The sequence below is a fragment of the Sporobolomyces salmoneus genome (assembly GCF_050403485.1).
Source record: "Sporobolomyces salmoneus JCM6883 DNA, S_salmoneus_JCM6883_v1_ctg17, whole genome shotgun sequence".
Lineage (NCBI taxonomy): Eukaryota > Fungi > Basidiomycota > Microbotryomycetes > Sporidiobolales > Sporidiobolaceae > Sporobolomyces > Sporobolomyces salmoneus.
Genome location: NW_027481146.1, coordinates 231,832 through 255,222, shown reverse-complemented (window position 1 = coordinate 255,222; position 23,391 = coordinate 231,832). Strand labels below are relative to the sequence as shown.

Below are 23,391 nucleotides of genomic sequence, written 5' to 3'. Positions count from 1 at the left end.
GAGAAGCTGTTCACTCGCCTCTCTTCTCTCTTTCCAGTTCCCACTTTTGCCCTCTCCAACCTCACTCTGAATCGAAATGGCTCACGAACTCCGCGTTGAAGGTGACAAGGTTATCGAATCTGATTCGAAAGGTCACGTAGTCTCTACCAAAGTGAGTCTTCCTCTTCTCCTCCCTCTCACTCGAGTAGCACCGACCTCCTCCTCCCCTTCTCCTCTCAACTGCAAGCTGACGATGCTGAGTGACAAATAGGACTACAGCCACGTCCACGCTGGATATGTAGCAACGACTCACAACCCTCGAGTTTCAGAGGGAGCGAAACAAGTGAGCTCAGCTCTCCTTCTCTCCTCTCTTCTCCCTCGTCTCGTTCGATTGAGCTGAGTCCCTTGACGTGTGAGTAGAACGCTGAACAACTCTTGCACGACCTCGAAGCCGCTCACGGAGACGCTCCTTCGACTTCTCACTCTCACGCCGCTCAAGGAGGAGAAGAACACGTTCCAACGACGGCTGAGAACCCTCACGATACTCGTTCTCATGATCATCCGAAAGAGTTCCATCAACACGATCAAGATATCGAACAGGAGAAGACTCATTCCGAGGAGGTTCATCTTCACAGGCGAGTTTCTCATCTCTTTTTCGTCTCGTTTCTTCCCCTCGACTCTCCCTCGACTTTTCCCTTTCCCTCTCTCGTGTTCCTCTTCATGGTCTCAAGCATGCTACAGCAAAGTACCTCGGGTAGAATGAACGAACTTGAGCGCTCGATGTCAGCGGCAAGGATTGAGTTCTTCTTTTGTCTCGTCGAAGAACGTTCATTCGACTTGTGAAGTGAAGGAACTTGATCTTTGGTGCGACGTTGAGCTCCGGGTTGTTCACTCCACCCGCTGCTTTGTTGTCAGTGAGCTTGAGACCGTGTCGAGGATACGAGGGAGGTTTTGAGGAAAAGTTGAGTTTTCTCTCGTTGGTTTGGTTTCCCCTTCGAGCTTCTCTCAGTGTGAATCAAGAGGAGTTGGACTTCGACCTAGGTTTGCAGCTTTCGAGCCGTGCTTAGTGCTGGTTTGACGTGCTCATTCGCTTCTTCGACGTCGCCGTTTCGCACGGAACGGTCCCGTCGAAGACCGCGCTATACGCTCCGATACTATCCCTGAGCTGTCTCGGGAGTGGCTCACCGATATAGATCTCCTTTGCCTCTTGTCCACACTGGGAGCAGACGAGGGGGCGATTACGACGGGAGAAAAGACTTCGATTCTTCTCTCTTCCTCTTTCTTTTCTTCTCCCTCTTTCCCCTCTCTCGTTTCGACATTCTCTCGGTATATCCAGGAGGAAGCGCTTCGTTGCTTCGTGGTCGGTGGTTCGACTTGACGAAATTCGATTCAGGTTTTCATCCTCGCTTCGTCGATTGCCCATCAATACGATGCAACAAGCGTTTCGGACGCGGAGATGGTACTCTGAGCCGTCTTTAAAATATCGAAGTCACCGTCCACGGAGACTCGTCGGGTTCCTCCTGGCGATGCCGGGAGAACAAAAACGAGTTGAGTTGGAAAAAAAGGGAAACAACTCGAACTCTTCTCATCAATCTCGATAGCTGACACCTCTCCCCTCGTCTCCCTGTCAATCGACAGGCAAATCGGAGGATACAAGGCTACTCTCAAACGCGAAGGAGTCTCCGATGAAGCGAAACAACACGCTCGTGAAGAATTGAACAAACTCGGAGTACCTCGTGACGAGTACGAGTGAACGGTCGACAGGGGTCTCTACTCTACTGGATCAAGTTCTTCGAAACTGTTTCTCGTAGGATCTCAACCTCTGGTCGCGGCTTGATACGGCCTCTCGTGAGGTGTTGTGTGTTGTAATTTTGAAGGTGTCTCGTTTTCGTCGTTTGTCTCGCATTATCTTCGCTAGCCGCGATCTCTGAGTAACGCTCGCTCTCAGACTTGGTACGACTTTGCTTCCGGAAGCATCGCAAAGCGCCTCTTGCATCGTACGATGCGAGAAAGGCGATTTCGATTCAACGAGCGAAATTTGTCGAGCTTTTGAGCTCGTCCAACGCTGTCCCTCTCCGTCTCGCTCATTTTCTTTCAGACTTATTCTTTCTGTCTTGTCCGGGATATGCGCGAGGTAAGGAGTACGAATGAGCGCTGCGGGAGCTCGAGCCTCTCTTTCTGACGACACGCAAATTTCTCTTGTCTTCTCTCCTTCTCTCTCTCTTTCTTCAACCTCTCGAACCCCTCAGCTCATCTCCAGCTGGCAGCCTGTGAGTGCCAAGCGGACTAAGCAGTCAGATCAGTTCAAGCGACTGACCGTTTGCTTACGCCGTTTCCATGTTCACAGTTCCCACCTCGACCTCTCTCAACCTCTCTCCACACAATGGCACACGAACTCCGCGTAGAAGGTGACAAAGTCATTGAATCAGATGCTCAAGGTCACCTACTCTCCACGAAAGTGAGTCATACTGTTTCGTCCTACCTCTCGCACCTTCGCTCTCTCCCCTCTCCAGCTACACGCGAGGACACCAGGCTGATGAGCTACGAGTGTGAGTGACAGGACTATAGTCACGTACACGCTGGCTACGTAGCGACTCTTCACAACCCTCGCGTTTCGGATGAAGCGAAACAAGTCAGTCTTTCCCTCTCTGTCTCCTCTTTCTCCCTCGAGTTCAGGGGTACCGGTCTGAGAGAGTACAGCTGATACCCTTGCCCAACCCCTCTTCTTCCGTCTCGTTGTAGGGTGCTGAGAAACTTCTCCACGAACTCGAAATCGCTCACGGCGACACTCCCTCGAAAATCTCCTGGTCCAAAGCCTCCGGCGAAGAAGGAGGAGAATCCTCCTCGTCGTCGACGAAGAAGGTTGAAACTCACACGGAAACTCACGCCGAAGAAGTTCACCGTCACCGTCAAATCGGAACGTACAAAGGAATCTTGCACAAGGACAACGTCTCGGACGAGGCGAAACAACATGCGAGGGAAATGTTGAAGGAGTTTGGAGTCGATCCGGATGAAGTCGAGAAAGAAGGTGCGAAGAAGTAGGAAGTAGGTTGAATCTGTCTCCGCGAAAGGATAAAGTCGGAGGTTTCGTTTGTTTTCTGCTTTCTGTTTCTGTCGCCTCGTGGAATGTCGAATGTAGTCGAATCGTTTCTGTCTGCCTCCAATACAAACACGTGAGCTTCATCCACGATAAAAAGAGAAGATAGGTAGGAGAAGTTGTTTGTCGAGAAGATATTTCGACGAGCTTGGACCATTATAAGACGCGTCCGGTTCCTCTCCACGCTGTCATACTCCGAACTCGAGATCTGAATTGCAAAGCGAATGAATCGAAAGGAGATGGAGAGACTACTGAGGAGGTTGACCACCCCCGAATCTTTGAGCTGCCAAAGCTCTGAATTGAGCCATCGTAGCATCTTCTTTCTGTTTGTACGCCGAAAACTTGTCCGATCTAGGGAGCGTCCACGAAGAACGGTTAATCCTGTCGCTCAATCCGCTAAGAGAGTGAAGAAGGAACTCACACAGCGGCTTTCTTCTCCTCCATCATTCCCTGCTTCCATCCCTCTCTCCTCTGTTTCGCCCTCTCCCTCTCCTTCATCGCCTCCTGAAAACTACTTCCCCCTCCTGCCCCACCCATCAACACTTCATCGGGAACTTCGATCATTCCCCCTCCTTCTCGACTCGCCTCGAATTCTTTCCTGCTCATATTCCCCTCGCGTCTCTTCTCAATCAATCGATCTTTCCCCGTAGCTCGCGAATCTCGTTCTTCTTCCCTCGATTCACGAGATGATTTCTTGGTTTCGGATTGTCGTCGAGATTTCTCTTCCCTTCGAACTCGATCTAACTCGTCTCGTTCGTTTTGGAGCATTTCTACGGCTGAGCTCGGTGGTCGGGATACGGAGGGTGGAAGCGTCGGTCCAACGGTGACTCGTCCACTTCCCGAGGCTCCTCCTCCTCCTCCTCGAGAACTCGAATCGTAGGAACGTTCTTTTGTACCCGTATCGATCGATTTTCGAACTGAAGCGGCAGCGTCGAGGTCGCGTTGATTGGAGGCTTTCGAAGAGAATGACCAGGAATGGGAAGTGGAGATCGAGGAAGGGAGAGATGCGGGAGAGATTCCGGAATAGAAATTGTCTGTTCGCGAGATGTACAAGCGACAGTGTGTGAGTACATTGTTCTACATGCTGTAGCAGGAGAAAATCACGAACCGGATAGACGACCTCGGTTCCATGCTCGACAGAATTTCTTAAAGTATCTATATGAATTCGTTTGTGAGCAACATTACCGACGTTCAGGATGTTCCCTGAACAGCTGAGTCACTCACCTTCGAGCGTCTTCATTCTTCAACGAATCAAGTTTCTGCAGGTAGGAATCGATCAAGTGTCAGTCAGTCAACCCAGCGAGATTGGCAAGAGAGAGTAAGCTCACCTTTCCCTTCTCTTCCCAGAGCCACAATTTCAACTCGGTAGCCTTGATGAAGAAATCGTCCAATCCGATCTCTGCTGATCCGTCTGGAGGACCTCGTTCGTCTTCACTACCGCTCTCAGACGCTTCCCTTTCCCTCTCCTTCTCTTCCCTACGACTCCCGCTACTGCGCTTTCGGTCCTTGTCTCTTCGAGGTGATCTACTCCTACTCCTCTCCCTATCCCTCCTATCGTCTCTGTCTCTGTCTTTGTCTCTGTGTGAACTTCGATGACGATCTTCCCTCTCCTTGTCCCCTCTGCGCGGTGAGCGGTCCCTATCGCTCCTAGATGATCTATGGCGGTGTTCTCTCGTGCTTGATCCTTCAGTCATGTTTCGGCGAGTCGAGAGTGAAGAGCAAGAGTCGAAAAGAGATGAAACCCAAATCTCAAGTACTTCTTGTTCCTGCTCTCACTTGATCAAACTTGGATGCTCCTTCGTTCGACGACCTCTATTCTATCCTCACGAACTAGATCTCTCCTCCTACCGAACCGCAACATGTCCTCAACGATCGAACATCTAAACTCCGCGATCACTCGACTCGTCCCTCTCTCGCTCGCGGAAACGAGCTGGGACAACGTAGGACTGATGGTGGAACCGCCTAAGCCTCGTACGATCCCCTCTGGATCGAAACGAGCTGTTTATTTGTGTATTGATCGTTCGTCTCTCGCCTCTCTCTCCCTTCTCCTTCCCTCTGGTAGTGCAATGACTGATGAGCCGTACTGAGGGTGATAGTTACTAGATCCGTCGCACAAGAAGCCCTCTCGAACCCCTCAACCGTCTCGATTTTAACTTACCATCCCCCAATCTTTTCCGGTCTCAAATCCCTAACTCTCTCAAACGGTCTCTCTCGATCATTACTAGAATGCGTCAGTGGAGGAGTGAGTGTTATGACGGTGCATACTGCTGCGGACGTTGCCGTGGGAGGTACGAACGATTGGATGGCGACTGGATTGATCAGATTGGCGCAAGGTCGGGACTTGTCAACGGGAGGAGAGGAGCTCATTAGACCGGGACAGGGGGACGGAGTGAGAGCGTTGAAGGAGAAGGGGAACCCGCCGGAAGGACACGAGGGTTGCGGGATGGGGAGAATTGTCACTTTGAGGGAGGTTGGGTCATCTTTCACGAAAGACGGAGCAGTTCGAGCCGTGAAAGCAACGCTTGGCTTACAGCATTGTGAGTCAGCCCTCCGGTGTCTCTCTACTGTTCTACCCGGCACACCCTCGTAATCGAGGATGGACTGGATTGACCCAGCGATTCTTCGTGTGAAAAACAGTCCAAGCGGCATGGTCGGAGACTGGGAAAGACCGCATCAAAACGATCGCAATCTGTGCAGGATCTGGTTCCTCCGTGCTGAAAGGCGTGGAGGCGGATCTGTACTTGACGGGAGAAATGGGTCACGTAAGTTTTCTATTTCGCTTTTCTGATTCTTCCGTCTCTCCTCTTGCTTTCGGTGTTGGAGCGGCAGCTCAAAGAGTAAATACTGAACTTGGATTCCCGTCTCGTGTTGTAGCACGATGTCTTGGCTGCGAACGCGAAAGGGATTCACGTTTTCTGCTGTAAGTTTCCTCTTCTCTCTTCCCGCTCCTCCTCAACCCTGAAGGTCCTTCCGACTCGATGCTAATCGAAATTCCCCATACCGTGAACAGGCAACCATACCGCGACTGAACGACCCTGGTTGAAATACTTCGCACCGAGATTACAAGCTCAATTAAACGAAATCGCAGCAGCTCAAGGAGGCGAGGCTGATCGAATTGAGTACGAGGTAATCGTTAGTGAGAAGGATAGGGAACCTCTGGAAGTAGTATGAAGAGGTGACGCAATCTACTCAATCGATTGACTGAAGCAAACGGTTTCGTGTGTCTCGCGAGCATGATCAGGTTGGGAGGTCGCGGCTGTTCTGGCCAGAATCGCTCTCGAGAGTAGAACGAGATGTGTGAGGCTCACTTGGGCTCGAGAGAGGGAGAATCGAGACACGTTTGCGAAACTTCAAAATCGAAAGCTAGACGAAATCGCTACAGAGACAGGAACCACCCATACCAAACGCGAGATACGAAGCCAGAGACATCAAAAGTCATCCATCGAGGACAATCACAACACCTTCTCTGCTCACTCGTACTCGTCACGAGGAACTCCCAGTTTGTTCAATTCTTCGCGAGCATGTTGTTTCGCTTCATCAGAGACTCCTTCGCGTTTGAGCGTAGCCTTGTAGCCTCCGATTTGCCTGTCGACCAACGGGGAGAGCGGTGAAAGATGTTAGCGTTCTAGATCCCTGAGAAGTGTTTGAATTGTTTTCCTTTTTCCCAACTCAACTCAATTCTATTCTCTCAGTATAGCCAAGAGGATTTCGACAAAGACTTCGACCTGAAAAGCATTTACGATCGACCAACACCGACTCGTACGTTCACCCTGCTCACCTCGAGATGGATCATCGACTCGATGTACCGTCGACGAGACAAGGGATGAAAGTTCGAATCGAGCTAGGCGAGACTGCAAATGCTGCTCGGTCGGAACTTCGTCGAAACCCTCTTGGCTATACTGAGCGAAGGTGTAATCGAGAGAGCGGAGGAAGGGGGAGGAGAAAAGGAAGAGGAAGAAAGAAGAATCAAGGTCTTCCCTCTCGTCGTAATCGTCCCCTCGGCTGCTCTCAGCGTGGACAAGAGGCGAGGGATTCCTCAACAGATAAGCCACTCCCGAGACCGCTCAGTGATTGGCTTCGAACGCATAGCGCAGTCCCCGACAGCGCCGTTTCGGATGAAACGAAGGTGTCAAAGAAGCGATTGAGCGTGCCAGCCAACACTGAGCTCAATTCGGGATGCGCACCTGTATCCGCAGTCGCCCGCCTCTTGGTTCACACTAAGAGAAGCTCGAAGGGGAAACGAAACCGAACGAGGAGAAGTCAACTCTCGAAACCTCCCTCAATGTCCTCGACACTGTATCAAACTCACTGACAACAAAGCGTCGAGTGGATCGAATGCAGTCGGAGCTCGAAGACGCTGCGAGGAGTCTGATTCTTTCTATACTTCGCGCACAGATCGATAGAGCGATCTTCAAAGGGAGTAAAGAAGAATCAAACGCCTCGAGACGACTTCGAGACTCACTCTCCATCATCCACTCTAGTCTTTCTTGTAGCGTGCTTGAGACCGTGAAGAGGAACACGAGAGAGGAAAGAGAAAAGTCGAGGAAGAGTCGAGGGAAGACAAGAGACGAGGAAAGAGCGAAAAAACGACTCGCCTGTGAAGGTGAACCTCCTCCGAGTGAGTCTTCTCCTGTTCGGTGTCTTGATCGTGTTGATGGAACTCTTGCGGATGATCGTGGGAACGAGTATCGTGAGGGTTCTCAGCCGTAGTCGGAACGTGTTCTTCTCCTCCTCCTCCTCCTCCTTGAGCGGCGTGAGTGTGAGAAGTCGAGGGAGCGTCTCCGTGAGCGGCTTCGAGATCGTGCAAGAGTTGTTCAGCGTTCTACTCATCGCGTACAAATCAGTTCACAGGGGAGAGAGATGGAAGAGAGTTAAGAGGAGCTGAGCTCACTTGTTTCGCTCCCTCTGAAACTCGAGGATTGTGAGTCGTAGCTACGTATCCAGCGTGAACGTGGCTGTAGTCCTATTTGTCTCACCGAGTCGTCAGCTTGCACAGGGTTAGGGGAAGAGGGAGGAGGAGGTCGGTGCTACTCGATTGAGAGAGAAGAGCAGAGGGAGACTCACTTTGGTAGCAAGTACGTGACCTTTCGAATCAGATTCGATGACTTTGTCACCTTCAACACGGAGTTCGTGAGCCATTTCAATTGAGAGTGAGGTTGGAGAGGGTAAAAGTGGGAACTGGAGAAGGGGGAGAGAGACGAGTGATCAGCTTCTCTCCTTGTACAGTACTTGAAAGAGAGCTAGCACTCACAGATAGAAAGATCGAGGTCGAGACGAGAGGAAGAAGAAGAAGAGAGGAACGCGAACAATTCGGTTTGCGTCAGAGCGAGAAGAGGGAAAGAGGCTCGAGCGTTTCCGCAGTCAGCCACGACGTTGACGACTTCCCCTAGCGCGTTCGACGCTCACGCTACGCTAAGCGAAAGCCAGACCCCGGCGCAAGTCGAGAAGAAGAGTAAAAAGTGTCTCGCGAGAACGGTCAAAAGTCCGAGCGCTTCGCCATCTTCGACACCTTCTTTCTGCCTTTCGAGGACACGTAAGCCGATTGAGCACTGTAGCTATAGGCTGTTCTGAAACGAGAACGAATGACTGAGTATGATGACAGCAAAGAATAGTAGGAGATACAATCCGACAGAATAACCTTCCACGAAGCGAAGTTCACGACCTCCTGGGTCTACTGAGTCGGGTTTTTGGAAACAGGAGAAGAGTCCCAGACCGACAGTGAGGGGGGAATGAGCTGGCACCGAAAAACGAAAAAGAGTGAACGAAATCGACATTCGCTCAGTTAACGTTCTTGCCTGTCAATCCGTATCCTCGCGTCAGTAACCGTTTCTCCCCAGCACGTAGAGATTCAGAGAGGGCTTACGGAAGTTATCGGCAGGGTAAACGTTTCCAGGAGGGTTGTACTCGCATACGTAGTACGTCGCATTTCCGTACTTGGCGTCAAAGATTGAACCGGGAGGGCAGGTGACTTGAGCACAACCGAGTTGAGTAGTCGACTGTGAGTGGTAGATAGAATTGAAGAGTCGAAAGAGGAGGATAGGGAAAAAGAGAGACAGAAAGAAAAGTCAGCTCGGTCGATTCTTCGGGCTCAACTAGCGATTCCGCAGAGAGGGTTCGAGCAATAGTGACAACGCACCTTCCAGACCATTTGAGTGAAGTCTGCGAAAAGTCGTAGTCGAAAGCATCAGCTCACTGCTCAAGCCGGAGAGTGTCTCGAAATGAAAGACTCACGAGAGTACATAGGGTTCGAGGGATCGTAATCAGGTGCCTCATCCTCCCAGGGCTTACAGGCACCAGTAACGATATCGGACTTGTAACCGGCGGTAGCCTGATCGACGAAAGTAGAAGGGTGAGGACGAGTCAGAATCGGAAGATCGAAACTGTCTAGTTTGAGCGAGTGGAGGACTCACGGCAAGGTTCTCTCCGTAAGGTCCGACTGCACCTTGCGAGTGTTGGAAGACACAGCGAGATCCCCATTTGTACGCAGCACTGTCAGATTCGAGGAGAACAATGCTCAAAAAGTCAATACTCTCTCCTCAAAGTTTGGAGACGCGGGTGAAGGGAGAGAGACTCACTCAGCGAGAGGTTGCGACCAAGTCATGGCGGAAGCGTTGTGCACAGCCCTGAATCGATTGTGTTCGTTCAAAGCTGCAGTCCTGACATCTGCTCCGGCGACGAAAGTTGGCGTCGACGAGGCAGCGGCAGAAGTCGTACTAGGCTTAGTCGTAGTCGTGGCTGCTCGTGAAGAACGAACGACTCGACTCCATGCACTATTCGGAACGAATCGAGCGAGATGTCAATGAACGGGGAGAGATCGAGCGAGTGAATGAGAGAGAGTGCTCACGGGAAAGAGCTCGAGGCTCGTTTCTCAACTCCTCGTTTCTCGAGAGTTTGAACGGAGTCGACGAATTGACCAGGACCGACGAGTTGTGCTCCGTGCTGAGAAGGGAGAGCAGCGACGGGCGAAGCAAGGAAAGTGGCGAGGACGGTAACGAGTGCGAAAGTCTTCATCGTGGTGAGTTGAAGGAGTGTTGTTGGTTGAACGAAGAGTGTAAAGAGTGTGGTAGAAGAGCGAAAGAGAGTGAAACCTTTCGACGGTGTTTAGTGGCGACGGTCGAGGCGAGGCAGTGCTCTAGTCGAATGACATTAGGAAACGCCAAGGTCAGCTAGAGTAGCATAGAGTGAGGCTGAATTCGGTGGCTCAGAGAGCTCAAGGTTCAAAATCGGATTTTCCTGCGAAGGTCGGTCGGTGTCGACCGTTGATGACCGTTCGACGAAGAGGGAGTGTGAGGAGGAGGGAGGAAGAGAGAAAGAGAGCTCACAGTTGGCGAAACTTTCAGTTGCACGCGACGAGGCGGGTCGACGGGTCGAATGGGATGGAAAGAGAGAAGAAGAGGAAGAAGAGTTCGAGTCGGTTCAGATTCGAATTTCCTTCCATCTGATCGACCACCACGTTGGTACACGTTCCTTGGAAGTTTCGAAAGAAGTTTACTGTTTAGTCGGCTTGAAGCTGGAAGAGTTCTCAAGCTTCGACCCGCCTTCTTGCCTAATTCGGTGAAAGGTCGTTGAGTCTTTCCCTAATTCGTGAGTATGCCTCTCGAATTGGTCATTAGTGAATGTAAAGGAGAGAGGACGAAAGCTCTGCATCGTGAAGTCCAAGCGAAGCTTCGAAAGAGCGTCGTTCGTCTCGTGATCGCAGAGTGGCGGCGGAAGGATTCTGGGAGGGAGAACGAGGTGTGCATATGCAGTGAGAAAAGATACAACAAGCAATACTGCGGTCAGAACGACGAGAGGAGGACGAAAGGCGGAGTTGAAGGATTCGAAAACTAGAGATCTTCGATCAATTTCGCGAGGTGCTGTCGTATTGACTCGGGATCAGCGGACGAAGCCGTTGGTGTCGTGTCGGATCGGGTCGCGGTGTCGTTGCGTCCGTCGGCATTGAGCGCAGTCGAATTTGAAGTCGTTTGGACTTTCGTCTGCAAATCTGCAAGAGTCGAACGAATCTCTTGACATCGCCTAGTCATAGAACGAAGACACCTTGTCAGAGAGTGACGGACGATCATGTCTCGCGTCGAGGTGGCGGAAGAAGCGGAAGCAATGTTGACGCACTGCTTGATTGCGAGAGTTTTCTCTTTTCTTCTATCGATTTGATACCTCATCATGAGTTTGAGCGTTTCACGAGCCTGTAGGACGAGACGCAGGCGGAGTAGGAACGTATCAGCTCAACATATCGCTAGATCTTCTAACGAACGGAGTCGCGAACCGAGGGAGAGGCAATGAGCGACCTACCTGTACCGGTCTCAATTCGTTGACAAGGTGATGCATATTGATCGTGATCAACCGGATGTGCTCCGTCAATCGTTCGGGATCTGAAGGAGGTTGCGAAGGAGGTTGAGCACCATTCTCGTGATTTGACGGTTCAGAGGGTGGAGCCGGTGGAGGGTGTAGTAGAGACGGAGGAGGGGTCAAGAGTGAGTTGAGGAGCTGGGTGTAGGACAATAAGAGGGCGCGAAGAAGGGTTTGAAGAGATTGTTTCCGATCTGCTCGCGAAAACGAGCGTCACCTTCGTTTCTCCTAATGCTAGATTGAGAGACGCGGAGCTGACCTCGACTCTTGTCAAACATTTCCTTCAACCCCATCTCCTCCAACGTCGGCAGGTGTTCCTCAATCGGCCAGGTTTCACCAAACACTGAATAACTCCCTTCCTCTACGATCCAATCTACGTTCGGAGGTTCCAACTCTTTCGCGAGGAACGGTCTAGGTTCTCCTGGTACATCCGAGATGACAGAGTCGGGAGGGAGAGAGAGGTTGTGTGAAGAGTATCGGTGGAAATAAGGAGAGGGAGCTGGGAAGAAGGACGTGTCGAATTCGGGTGCGGCTAGCTGTTCTTGATCTTGCTGCTGGTGAGCGTATTCGGCTTCCATTTTGAGTGCAAGAGAGAGGGAGAAAGGGAAGAAAGTCACTCGACGTCGACTCAACTTGATCTCTTTCGCGTCGCTCTCTACCTGAGGTTGCTCCCTTGTACGTCAAGGAGTCTGCTACTAGTCCGCCGGAGGCCATGCTGACTCATAGCGCTCCTTCGCACAGCTCCTAGGCAGCCATTCTCCCCGCCTCGCTTTCATCTCTTCCTCCCTCCTACGCCGCTCCACGACCCTCTACGCCCTCGGAACCAAGTGGTCTACGCTCGTGATAGTGGTGAGGAACGGTTACAGGATTATTTGGTTGTTCGCTCGGCTTCGGCCTTTGCTCGCTTGAACCCGTCAATGGTGACTCTCGTCATGCTCCGTGCGCGCGTCCCTCCTCCGGCTCCTCCGCGATCTTGGCGTCGTACACCAACACCGCCTTAGACAACCTCATTAGTCAGTTCGTCGGCTGAAAGAGATGCGTTACCTTGCTTTCCTTGCTCTTGTTTCTCGCAAATTTCCACCTACGCCCTTGTACGCCCTCGGATCCCTGTGCCCCAGGAGAACGTGTCTGTGTCAAGCGCGCGTCAAGAAGAACAGTTTAACGACGTGGTCGACATCGAAGAATGCATCAAGCAGCTTCGAATCGTTCTCCCCTCCCGCTCGACTCTCAACGCTTCAAACTCCCACCCGTCAAGGACCGGACAACTTCCACTCTGACAGCAACCGATAACGTCAATCGACGATCCCCCACCTTCGATCAGAAACGCGTCCCTCGCACTTCTTCCGCTTCCGCTTCTTCTTCTTTTCGATTCCCTCCCTCTCCTTCTCCCTCTGTTCCGAACTCGACCACACCCTCTCCTACAGATACGATTCGACCTACAACGACATATCTGTACGCGCCTCGACCTCCTTCCCCAGCTCTATCGGTCGCCTCCAAACGAGGTCCTCTACCTCCAACCCCGAAATCTCCCTCTCCCTTCCACGGTCCTCGATCACGACAAACTGGATCACCATTGAGACAACAGAACATGGCAGCGCTAGTAGCTCACGAGGGACAACTCGACATGAGGGCTCAAGAGGAAGGAGGAACGGGATCAATGCGCGAGAGGACCGCGGAGTTGCCGGACATCGTCAATAGTCATCAAGAATACGACGACGAAGTGATCGACAGTGTTCCAGAATATGTGGGAACAGAGGAGGATCCATTCTCGGATGAGAGGGGGACGGGAGGCGGAGAAAAAGCGAGATTGATGGAAACGCTGCGAGCGAGGAGAGCTCAGGAGGACGATGCGGAGGCGTCGAGATCAGCAGAAATCGGGGCGAGGGATCATTTGGAGAGATGGAAGAATGAGCAGACGAGTTTGGACGAGAAGGAGATCCGAAGAGTGCCGACAGAGCTCGATCGGCAGGGCCCTAGGCAGACGAGGAGCGGAACGGTGAGCTTTAGTGGTGGGAGCGGGATTAGTCGACGGGACGGAACCTTCGAAGACGGGAGCTCGTTAGTCGGAATGTCAGATGCCGAAATCGGTGAGTTCTCTCTCCTTGCGTCGGAGTCTCTGACTAGGCTGAACACGCACTCTCGATATGTAGCGCAACATCACTTTCGCCTAGCTCAGCAACATCTCGAGGCGGCTCAACGCCTCGCTTTGTCAGCCTCTCAAGGCCCAGCTCCTTCGGCACCTCCTCCCCCTTCTTCTTCCTCGCACGAAGATCGCTATTCAAGCGCTCGAGAAGAAGACACGCTTCCTTTCTCCTCAACCTCCTCGACAACCGATCATACTGAATCTTCTTTCGGAGGTTCGACGGAGGATTCTTCGATTTCGCACGGAGCTTACCGATCGACCTATTCTCATCCCCCTCAGCGACAACATCATCTCGCTCATCAGTCGTCTCAGAACGATCTATACTCCGAGTTCGGACAACTACGCTTAGAAGCGACGAATTCTTTCCCCGACGAGAAACGGAGCCGATCCTATTCGAACTCTGCTTCTTCTCCGATTCCGCTCTCCTCGATCTCCGAGAAAGCTCCTCCCCTTCCTCACACTCTGGCACCCGGATCAAGGTTACTGTCTGTCTCCCCAAGGTTCTCATCTCTCCCTTTGGCGAAATCTCCGACTCAGCAATATCCCTCTCGACGAAGTCCACCTCCTTCGCAACTCGCCCGTCGACTCAGCACTGCGGAACCAGCCACAACCCCTCGAACAGCACGACAGACGATTCGCCGCCCGAGTACAGCGGATCAAACGACTCCCCGAGCCGCAGTTCTTAATCCTCCTGCCGCTCCTCATTCGCTACAGCGGATCGCGAGTCAGGAGGGACTTCCGACGATGGTCCCCTCGCTTTACGGCGGCACTCTCCCTCAAGGAATGAGAGATCGAATAGGAACAATCCCACCTCCAGCTCAATCGACCTATTGTTCCGCCTCCTCCTCCTCTTCGCATTCCGATCCACGCTACGATCGTACTCTACGGGAAAGGGAAGACGCTTTTGAATACGAATCGATTTTAGGAGGAGGAGGAGGACGTCAGAGCTCGGAAGGCTACGAAGAATTGGACGACATCGACGATTCGGCGAGCGACTATCACGACGTTCAGTCGACAATCTCCCACGTCACGAACGCTACTCTGCCCCCTTACGAGTACGAACGTCGGATGTCACGAGTCGCTTCCGAACCTCCTCCCGTTCCGTCGATTCCGCTCGAGTTTCGACAACAAGACGTTCAGCCGATTCCCCGTCAACGCGAGACTTCTCATACCTCCTCTCTACGATCCCAAGCGTCGTTCTCGTCCGCTATGAGCTTCGGCTCCGTTCCGCCTGCAACCCACCTCGCCCAAAACCAAAGCTCGAGTTCTCGGACCCGAATTGACGAAGACGAGTTCCACGGTTTTCGACCTCGACTCGGCGGTTCTGGATACTCTCACGCGCAACCAAGCGTTCCTTACCCTATCACTCAATCAGCTCAATGGGTTCCTCCGCCAAGTCGTCACGCCTCCTCCGAGCCGCCTCAAGCAGTTCATGCTCCTCCGCTCTCCCTGACGAGCCCCGGGCAGTTACAACCTCATTCTTACATCCTTGGCGCAGATGGCCGACCGATCCCCGTTTACGCTTCACTCCCGAATCCTCCGCCTCCTTCATTCGCGACGACACCGAATCAAGCTCAGACTCCTACGACCGGCTCGTATCAGTACTCGTCTCCAAGCGTACCGTTGCCTCCCGTCTCTCGACAACCCCTTCCAATTCACTCCCGGCCTCTCGAGTTCGATCATTCGATTCATCTCGTTCCTCGAAATCGTCAAACGATACCGACGGCGACGGCCACTCAACCCGAAAGACCGACTCTCTCCATCCCTTCTACGCAACACAACCCTCCTCCCCCGACTACCTCGCACGCTTATCACCTCCCTCCTCCGTCGACGTTTACTCAACCCGTTCAAACTTCACTCTCAATCCCTTCAATTTCCGAAACCATTCCCTCTCCGTCAACAACTCCCTCCTCAACCTCCTCCGAGCATTCCTCTACCGATGGCGCTGGCTACGCTTCCTCGATCATCCCCTTCATGAAACGAAACCGACTGACGAGTTCGACGGGAATGAGTTTGAGAAGAATGGTTAGGAGTCCGCATGTGAGGTTCAAGAGTCCGGAACCGTCGATTGCGGAGACGATGACGATTGATGAGAGACTAGGAGGAGGGCAAGGGGGAGGGGAGGAGGAAAGGGAAGAGAGAAATCAGAAAGCGATGAAGCAAAGCTTAGGGATGCTTATGTAGATAGAATCTCGTTCGTTATTCGTTATTCTTGTGTCATGATAGATGGGATTCAGTGTAGAAAAACCCTCGGAAACTTCGACGTCGAGCGAGAACAGAATCATCCTTGCGAACCGAACTTTTCCTCTCTCCTTCAACCCCTCACTCAACTTCGCTCGACTCCACACACCGCAGAAGGCTGTGAACTGCACGGCGCTAGTCAAGGTCGCGGATGTCCTCACAACGAGGCAAAGTACTCTGGAACGGCAAACAATGTTTGGTCGGGGGATCTGCCGAGCTCCGACTGTATGAATACGAGGTGCGCCGATCTCTGATGATTTATGGGAGCTCCACTGACCATATACCTCGATCGGCATCACTAGGAAGCCGATCCAAACACCTCGAACCCCACCTCATCTAATTTCCGTTCTCTCTCCGTCGTGACAGAACTACCTGGCTTGAGGACGTTCGCATGGTACCCTTCACAATCGGATCAACCCCTCATCGCAGCGGGACTCACGACGGGAAGGGTTTTACTCGTCAAACTACGAAGTCAGGATTCTGGGTCGAAACAATCGCAGTCTGCGACAGGGAACGGGACGAACGTAGTTCAGATCAACGGTGAGTACTTCAAAGGGATCTGGTGTGCGGGCAGAGCTGATCGAATTGAGTCGAGCACGCAGTACGACACTCGAGACCAATCACTGCGACGGCATTCTCGAATTCTCAGCCAGGTCTACTCGCGGTCGGACTCGAGAAAGGGAGAGGTGAATCACTACTAGTCTACGATATCAGTGCGACCGCCCGAGCGCTCGACGGAGGGGCAACGTCGAGTCCCTCGCAACCTCGAGGCTTCTCTCTCCATCGAGAAAACTCTCAACGAGGTCGAGCGAATTCACCCGCGATTACAGGCAACTCGACTTCGGGCACCCTCGACCCACACCCTCTCCTCTCGGTCGGTTCCTCCGAGCTCATCAATTCGGCAACTTTCCTCTCTTCTCCCTCTGGTCCTTCTCCTTCTTCGACCTCGGCTCTACTCGCAGCAGCAATGGCAAACAAGTGGCTGAGAATCTACGACTTGCGATCACCTCCCTCAACCGTGACAAGTTGGGGATCTCGAAGCGTTTACGGATTGAGCGCGAACCCTTTCAACTCTCAGCAATTCGTTTCCCACGGTGACGACGGAATCGTCCGATTGTGGGATCTGAGGAAACCTATGGATCCGCTGCTATCGTTCTCGGAAGCGGAAGCAGGCGCAGTTCCTTCTGGATCGAGGAGGAATGGAGGATCGGTGAAACCTCTCGCAGAGATCAATTGGGATCCTCAACGAAGGGGGATCCTCGCGACTCTGGAGAAGGATTCGTCTTTCGTCCGAGTGTGGAACCTGGTTGATGGACCGGGACCAAGATTGATGGGTCATCAGCAATCGACAAGCGGTGAGATGGAGGCGAGTTTGTCGGAATTGACGATGGAGGGCAGAAGACCAGCCTGGGAAGCGAAAGAGGAAGAAGCGGCGCAAGAGATGTTGAGAATGCCGATCGTACTCGATGACAGGAGATGTAAGTTTTCTCCCCATCGATTCAAGCACTCGCTCGGAGTCTGACAGTTCCCCTCCACAGCTCATTCTTTCAGTCAACCGCTCTCCTCATTCGCCTTCGCTCCTTCGAAAGATCCTTCAGCTCCGATTCGTATCGTTGGACTATCTCGAGACTCACCAGGACCCGGTACGATGGGACACCGACTCGAGCTCGAATCCTTCCCTCATCCGGTTCAATTCGATTTCCTCGAACGCGGGATCCTCACAAGTTCCTCCTCTTCCCTCTCTCACTTTAGCTCTTTCCACATCTCGACCGAATCTTCGACCGGTTTCGACTCTCCCGACGATCATCCTCATCCTCACCACCAGCACTCTCAACCTCTCTCTCCCCGAAGCGTCCCGCTCTCAATCGATCCGACTTTGACCGCTCGAGGTAGGGGACTTTCTCTTGCGAATTCGCTCGTCGATCGGAATGCGACGCCGAGACCGACAACTCAACTTCAACGACAAGCTTCAACAGATGCACCGTTGCAAGATCTCGTCGATGAAGAACCGGATATCAACACCCTCGCGGAGGATATGTCGGTCTTGTTGAGACAGCGAGTAGTGAGTGGATATGGAGCAGACGCTCATCGGAACGTTGGCCTTTGCGAAGCGTCTCTCGCGGAATTCTGGAGATGGATAGGTCGTGAGTCAGAGATCTTCCTCAGTCTCTTGCCTGTGTATTGACTGCGTACAACGCCCGCGTCACAGGGGCTCAAGCACTGTCAGGAAACTCGTGCTTGAACGATTACGATTTCCGTTATCGAGGAGTTCTCCGCATCTTGCACGGATTTCCACTCAGTTCCGGCGCATCAGGAACTTCGACACCTCGAAGTAGCGACCGCCGACCGAACTCTTCACGCTCCCATCGTCGTCCAGACGACTCCTACCTCAAAACCGCCGCTTTCGACGCCGCCTGTTCTCAACTCGTTGTCCGTCGCAAACTCGAACACGTCTTCGCGATCTCGTCTTCCGCATTCAAGGATCAACGGAAGTTGGCATTGCAGGTGTGCGGGATCGAATGGGAGTTACCGGTAGAGGTTGTTTGTGCAGATTTCGAGAAATCGGGAGAGTACGAGGCGGCGGCGAAACATGCATTCTTCTCGGGGCAGCTCGAGAAGAGTATGAATTACCTGAGGTTGTGCAAAGGTACGACCCAACTTTCTCCCCTCGGCAGGCAGTCACTAACCATCTTCGCGCAAGTAGATCGAGAACTCCGCATGCTCGCCCCGATCCTAGCCGCCTATCTCGCCCAACGCAATTCATCTCGAGACGGTTCCGAATCAACCTACGCTGAACTATGTCAATCCCTCTCGTTGTCGACCGATATTGACGTTCCTTGGGTTCGAGCATTGTTCGCTTTCCTCGCGAGTGGAGAATGGCGAGAAGTCGGGAACGAGATGGGATTACCATTGAGAGATCGAGTGGCTGTTGCTTTGAGGTGAGTCGGGTTGTAACTCAGCTTTTTCTTGCTGAGTAAACCCCCGTTTTTCTCGCACAGGTTCTTATCCGATTCAGAAGTACGAGTCTCACTCCTCAGTTCTCCAATGTCAGGTACTGATGAAACCAGGTTCGAACAGCTCGTCTCTTTCCTGAAAGAACTCGAAAACGAATCACTCTCATTCGGCGATCTCGAAGCCGTTCTCCTCTTCGGCCTCCGTAACGACGGTCTCACCCTCCTCTCGAACTACGTCGATCGAACTTCCGACGTCCAAACTGCCGCTCTCGCCTACTCATTCGTCTCGCCCGGCTTGATCCGAAACGACTTGCGAGTGATTCGATGGATCGAAACGTACCGTTCTCAACTCGATCAATTGCGACTATGGACCGATCGAGCGAAATTCGATTCGGCGAGAGGAGTTAGGGCGAGAGCGGCAATGGAACAGAGCAGGTTGGCGGGGAAACCGGCGGAAGCGAACGAGGTTGCGAATATGTTGAGGAGGATTGCACCGGCTCAGGTCGTTGTCAGGTGTCATTTCTGTTCGACGAATGTTGGACCCCAGAGTGCTGGAAGGGGCAACGAGTACAGCAGAATGGGTTCTGGCGTCGCCGGAAAAGTGAGTCAGAGATGATTTTCTCGTTTCTTTTTACACTGACCCCTTTCTCTGTGCGCTAGAGTACACTCTGTCCCTCATGCAGTAAACAACTCCCAGCCTGTAGTATCTGTCTGACTCGCCCCTCGATCCACGCCTTCGAAGTCAACGGATGTAAGCTCCCCCTTCTCTCTTCTACTGTTCTTCCTCGCACTCACAGGCTCCCCTGGGATTTTCAGCATCGATGCTCGCATGGTGCTCGAGGTGTCGTCATGGAGGTCACGCAACTCATCTGTTGGAATGGTTCGAAAGGTCAGAAGTTTGTGCCGTTGCTGGATGCGATTGTCGCTGTCGAGGTCAAGAGTGAATAAAGGTCTCCTGTTTGGTCAGGCAGCTCGAGTACATAGAGGGTTTTCGGAAAAATGAATCATTTTTGCATTCTGCCGCATTTCCATCTCCGGTTTCTTGTTGTAATCACGTCTGCTTTCACTCTTTGCGCTTCGGCCACGAAGTTGCGCTCTGACTACTCGAATGGACCACGTTAACGCCAGCTGCCAGATCTCCCGAAACTAATCACTCGCCTCGTCAATGAGAGTACTGATTTACTCGGTACATTGAGCACAATTTGGCCTCGAATGTAGATCGATTCCTCTCGTCCCGCGATCAGCTCGACGAGATCTCTTGTGCCCGACGAGACGTCAATGGTTCATCGCGATCAGTCGGAAGCAGTCTTGAATTGTAATTCTTCTCGAGTACAAACCGAGAATCAAATTGACCGTGACTGCCAAATTCGCTTCCTTCTTCGAACTTCCGTGTCCACAACTGACCATCTCGTCTCCGACGAATAGTTGCGCGTGCCATCCTTTGGTATTCGAGTAATTGTAAACGAAATTGGGCTTGACGGCGATCGAGTCGGTTTCAGAATCGCAAGGTTTGCATGTCCAGGTTTTGAGACTCTGTGATTTAGCTAACGATAGAGAGAGTGAGAGACTGATCAGACTCATGAGATCATGCAGAGCGAGAGAGATATGAGAGCTCGTACCAGTTTCCCCAATTTCGATTGATCGGGGCTCGTCTTGTTCGAATCGCAGTCGACGTAAATCGTTTGCTACTTGGTCCATATTCGTCCATACCTTCGGAGAGAATACCTTGAAGAGCCATTTACCGATCTTACCCAATTCTATCTCTTTGTCTTTGACGAGCGTTTCAACGTGAGCCTCGAACATATCGGCGGCAACCGATTGACTCTTGTCGTAATCACGTGAAGAATTACGCTCGAGTCTGCTCGGTAGTCCGTAGGCGAGCGCGATGTGAGCGAGAGTATCGTTTCGAATGAGGCGGTTACGAAGTTCCTAAAGTTTTCAAGTGCTGTCAGAAGTGTCGCGAGCAGGATTCTGAATCGACACTCACGACAAATTCTCCGGAAGCCAATTCGGGATACCATTGGCGCAAAGCTCGAGTCACAAGTCCGTTGAGGTGAGCGTCTCCTGTCGTTTCCAATACTTCGTACGCACGCATCTCGTGCTTGTAACGAGGTAGAGGGTCTCTGCCTAGTCGTCCACTCTCGACGTGAAGACTACTGTGTCGTACGGCTTGCTTGCGCAGCTCGTGGGAGGGAATCTCGAGAAGAGCCGGGAGTCGAGTCGGATCAAAGTTCAAGTGAGGGTCGTACCAACCGAGCGGTGCTACGATACTGGGGTCCTGTTGCTTCGGTCTCGCGATCTTGCGGGCTTCTGTGGTGAGAACGCCGTGAGCTTTCAAGCTAGAACGAAGTCCCGAGTCGAATAAGGCGGTTCGAGCCCAAAACATCGCGAGACTTGAGCGAGTCGCACGCAGAGAATTCGAGCTATATGACATCGTTCGCCATGGCTGGAAAAGGTCGAATAGTGAAGAGAGAGAGGGGAAGAGACTCGAAATCTCGAAAAGAATTCTTCATCTCTTTCTCCTTTTTTCTCCCTCCCACCTCATTGAAGCACCTTGGAGACTCTTCAAAGTAGTTCAGGGAGCTACCATGGTGAGTCTAAACAGGCTTTACACGCCTCGAAGACGCTGATCACCTCTATTTGCTCCGTCAGTCAACTCGAGTCGGAATCGATCATCTCTCCCTCCTCCCGAACGAGTTACTGGACGACATCTTCGACGAAGCCTACGCCGAGTCTTCGATCCCACGAGAACCCTTATCGAAACGTCTGATCCCCATCTTCGAACGACAACTCTTTCGTCGAGTTTCCCTCTCCTCCTCTCGACAGCTCGACTCGTTCCTCGAAGCAGTTTCGAGTCAATGCAGGAAGGGAGAGCTCGCGGTCAAATTGAAGCTCGGCGACGGATGCGCCAACGCGGAGTCGACTGGACACCTCGAACGCCTCTTCCCTCTCTTATCGAATCTTCGACATCTCGGTATTACGCAGGCATTTGGCCGAGTCGAAGATCAATTCAAGGATTCCTTCAAGACGCTCACACATGTCGAATCGGTCACAATCGGGGTACGTTGGCTCAGAGCAAGGCAGTCGGTTGATTGGACTTGTTTCTCCTCCGGCTTCCTCACCGCCTTCCCCTCCCTCTCGACTCTCACGGTCAGCGGATCGCCAGCCTCAAGGAATTCAAGTCCCGCTACGATCGAAGCGGAAGTGGCAGTATCCAGCCTGTCTCAAGTCACGACCCTTCGAATCGCGGGACAAGGACTGGAATGGATAGATCCATCTATCGGAGACCTGATCAAAGCGTGTCCTTCGCTGCGTCACTTCGATTGGGTACACCGGGAATTCCGCACGATATCCAGCTCAGCTCTCTCCCTCCTTCCATCCAGTCTCGAGTCTCTCGTCCTCGAGGGAATTGAGTCGAGCCGTGACCTCCACCATCTCAAAAACCTCCGGTCTCTCGATCTCGGCGAGGAGTGCTACTCGTCTTCCGTCCACGAGGAGATCCTCCAGCTTCCGTCCCTCGTCAACCTTCGCCTTGGACCAGGTCCGTTCAACGCAATCCAATCAAACTCGATCTTTTCAGGCCCCTCTTGTCTCATGAACCTCAAGAGAGTCACGTTAGACTTCGACACCGGCAGGAGAGGCAGAGTCACCGATCTTTCACGGACCGTTCGATATACGAACAAAATGAGGGGTTGGATTCTTCCTCGAGCTCATCCGCAACGTCTTTGCAACGACGACACCTATTTCCTCGACTACCAGGCGATCCGACGAATCATCGAAGTAGCAGAAAGCAACGGGACGAGGATCGAAGGAACAGTTCACGCAACACTGACGATGATTGAGGATTACTGGATCGAGAAGAACAACCGTGCAGTCGTCTCTCTCGCCGAGATCAAAAACATCGACCATCAGAACATTCACTTGAACGACCTTCGCGAGATCCGTACCACCGCTGCTCGTCAGGAGATCCCCCTTCCATCGCTCGACTTCGACTCTCTAGATCTGGGTCGCCTCGAAATCGTCAAGATTGACCTCCCCGCACGAGATTGGTTCGTCTTGACTTTGCGGAACAAGGAAGTTGATCAGAAGGCCCATGAAAAGGAGGAGGAGGAGAAGGTCGAGGAGGGTGAAAGTGAGAATGGAAACGTTGTTGAGAGAATGAATGAGCTCAGACTCGATTAAAGTGAGTTCTCTTGACTCTGGCTCTCTTCTACCTCTGTATCTGACTCTTCTCTCTCGACGCAGTCGTGCTAAGAGAGCAATATAGGCGACTCTAGGACAAAGTCCGAATGAAAACTGAGAAATTACTTCCTTCTTCCCTAAAAATTTATCCTTACTATGCTCTCTCTTTGTTGTTGACCCGTCTCGGTCCCCTTCCTTATGTCTGTGCTGGCTGTATTGTCTTCGCTCTCGGAATCTTCCTCTTTGCCGGTTTTCTCTCCTCTTTGTCTAACCCTTTGATCTTCCTCAACTTGCTTAAACTCTGTCCATTCTCGATAACTTCTCTCAAATTGCTGATACCCTTCGACTCTCGACAATCGTCCGAAAAGAGAGATTGAGCGTGAGAGTGGTATCGAGTTTCCAACATAGAATGCACAAATGAAGAAACAGAATGAAACCTTGAGGAATTC

At 52.3% G+C, this 23,391-nt stretch overlaps 11 protein-coding genes across 11 annotated transcripts; 6 read left to right on the top strand and 5 right to left on the bottom strand.

Annotated features, from left to right (window-relative positions):
• Positions 1-76: 76 nt before the first annotated feature.
• Positions 77-1,447, top strand: JCM6883_002746 (Con-6 family protein; the record flags this gene model as incomplete). Its single annotated transcript, XM_076631518.1, has 4 exons — positions 77-151; positions 251-322; positions 400-600; positions 1,373-1,447. 4 exons carry the CDS (start codon positions 77-79, stop codon positions 1,445-1,447), a joined length of 423 nt encoding a protein of 140 aa, XP_076488579.1.
• A 915-nt stretch (positions 1,448-2,362) lies between these two features.
• JCM6883_002745 (Con-6 family protein) lies at positions 2,363-3,021 on the top strand (the record flags this gene model as incomplete). The annotated part of the gene is made up of 3 exons (XM_076631517.1): positions 2,363-2,437; positions 2,540-2,611; positions 2,722-3,021. 3 exons carry the CDS (start codon positions 2,363-2,365, stop codon positions 3,019-3,021), a joined length of 447 nt encoding a protein of 148 aa, XP_076488578.1.
• Positions 3,022-3,324: 303 nt separating this feature from the next.
• On the bottom strand, positions 3,325-4,770 carry JCM6883_002744 (uncharacterized protein; the record flags this gene model as incomplete). Its single annotated transcript, XM_076631516.1, has 5 exons — positions 3,325-3,427; positions 3,498-4,110; positions 4,185-4,231; positions 4,301-4,335; positions 4,405-4,770. The coding sequence occupies 5 exons, from the start codon at positions 4,768-4,770 to the stop codon at positions 3,325-3,327; spliced, it is 1,164 nt and encodes a 387-aa protein (XP_076488577.1).
• Positions 4,771-4,935: 165 nt separating this feature from the next.
• Positions 4,936-6,247, top strand: NIF3 (uncharacterized protein; the record flags this gene model as incomplete). Its single annotated transcript, XM_076631515.1, has 5 exons — positions 4,936-5,095; positions 5,173-5,613; positions 5,714-5,838; positions 5,951-5,996; positions 6,087-6,247. 5 exons carry the CDS (start codon positions 4,936-4,938, stop codon positions 6,245-6,247), a joined length of 933 nt encoding a protein of 310 aa, XP_076488576.1.
• A 1,306-nt stretch (positions 6,248-7,553) lies between these two features.
• JCM6883_002742 (Con-6 family protein) lies at positions 7,554-8,215 on the bottom strand (the record flags this gene model as incomplete). Its single annotated transcript, XM_076631514.1, has 3 exons — positions 7,554-7,898; positions 7,968-8,039; positions 8,141-8,215. The coding sequence occupies 3 exons, from the start codon at positions 8,213-8,215 to the stop codon at positions 7,554-7,556; spliced, it is 492 nt and encodes a 163-aa protein (XP_076488575.1).
• A 639-nt stretch (positions 8,216-8,854) lies between these two features.
• Positions 8,855-10,087, bottom strand: JCM6883_002741 (uncharacterized protein; the record flags this gene model as incomplete). Its single annotated transcript, XM_076631513.1, has 7 exons — positions 8,855-8,871; positions 8,940-9,072; positions 9,213-9,235; positions 9,308-9,404; positions 9,487-9,565; positions 9,652-9,846; positions 9,921-10,087. 7 exons carry the CDS (start codon positions 10,085-10,087, stop codon positions 8,855-8,857), a joined length of 711 nt encoding a protein of 236 aa, XP_076488574.1.
• Positions 10,088-10,902: 815 nt separating this feature from the next.
• MED7 (mediator complex subunit MED7) lies at positions 10,903-12,000 on the bottom strand (the record flags this gene model as incomplete). The annotated part of the gene is made up of 4 exons (XM_076631512.1): positions 10,903-11,092; positions 11,186-11,259; positions 11,366-11,616; positions 11,682-12,000. 4 exons carry the CDS (start codon positions 11,998-12,000, stop codon positions 10,903-10,905), a joined length of 834 nt encoding a protein of 277 aa, XP_076488573.1.
• A 605-nt stretch (positions 12,001-12,605) lies between these two features.
• On the top strand, positions 12,606-15,749 carry JCM6883_002739 (uncharacterized protein; the record flags this gene model as incomplete). Its single annotated transcript, XM_076631511.1, has 2 exons — positions 12,606-13,509; positions 13,573-15,749. The coding sequence occupies 2 exons, from the start codon at positions 12,606-12,608 to the stop codon at positions 15,747-15,749; spliced, it is 3,081 nt and encodes a 1,026-aa protein (XP_076488572.1).
• Positions 15,750-15,957: 208 nt separating this feature from the next.
• SEA4 (Sea4p) lies at positions 15,958-19,704 on the top strand (the record flags this gene model as incomplete). Its single annotated transcript, XM_076631510.1, has 10 exons — positions 15,958-16,044; positions 16,109-16,346; positions 16,409-17,284; positions 17,345-17,950; positions 18,016-18,453; positions 18,511-18,745; positions 18,806-18,824; positions 18,885-19,361; positions 19,421-19,511; positions 19,577-19,704. The coding sequence occupies 10 exons, from the start codon at positions 15,958-15,960 to the stop codon at positions 19,702-19,704; spliced, it is 3,195 nt and encodes a 1,064-aa protein (XP_076488571.1).
• Positions 19,705-20,035: 331 nt separating this feature from the next.
• JCM6883_002737 (ribonuclease III domain-containing protein) lies at positions 20,036-21,146 on the bottom strand (the record flags this gene model as incomplete). Its single annotated transcript, XM_076631509.1, has 3 exons — positions 20,036-20,304; positions 20,380-20,689; positions 20,748-21,146. 3 exons carry the CDS (start codon positions 21,144-21,146, stop codon positions 20,036-20,038), a joined length of 978 nt encoding a protein of 325 aa, XP_076488570.1.
• A 202-nt stretch (positions 21,147-21,348) lies between these two features.
• JCM6883_002736 (uncharacterized protein) lies at positions 21,349-22,942 on the top strand (the record flags this gene model as incomplete). Its single annotated transcript, XM_076631508.1, has 2 exons — positions 21,349-21,351; positions 21,413-22,942. The coding sequence occupies 2 exons, from the start codon at positions 21,349-21,351 to the stop codon at positions 22,940-22,942; spliced, it is 1,533 nt and encodes a 510-aa protein (XP_076488569.1).
• Positions 22,943-23,391: the final 449 nt, after the last annotated feature.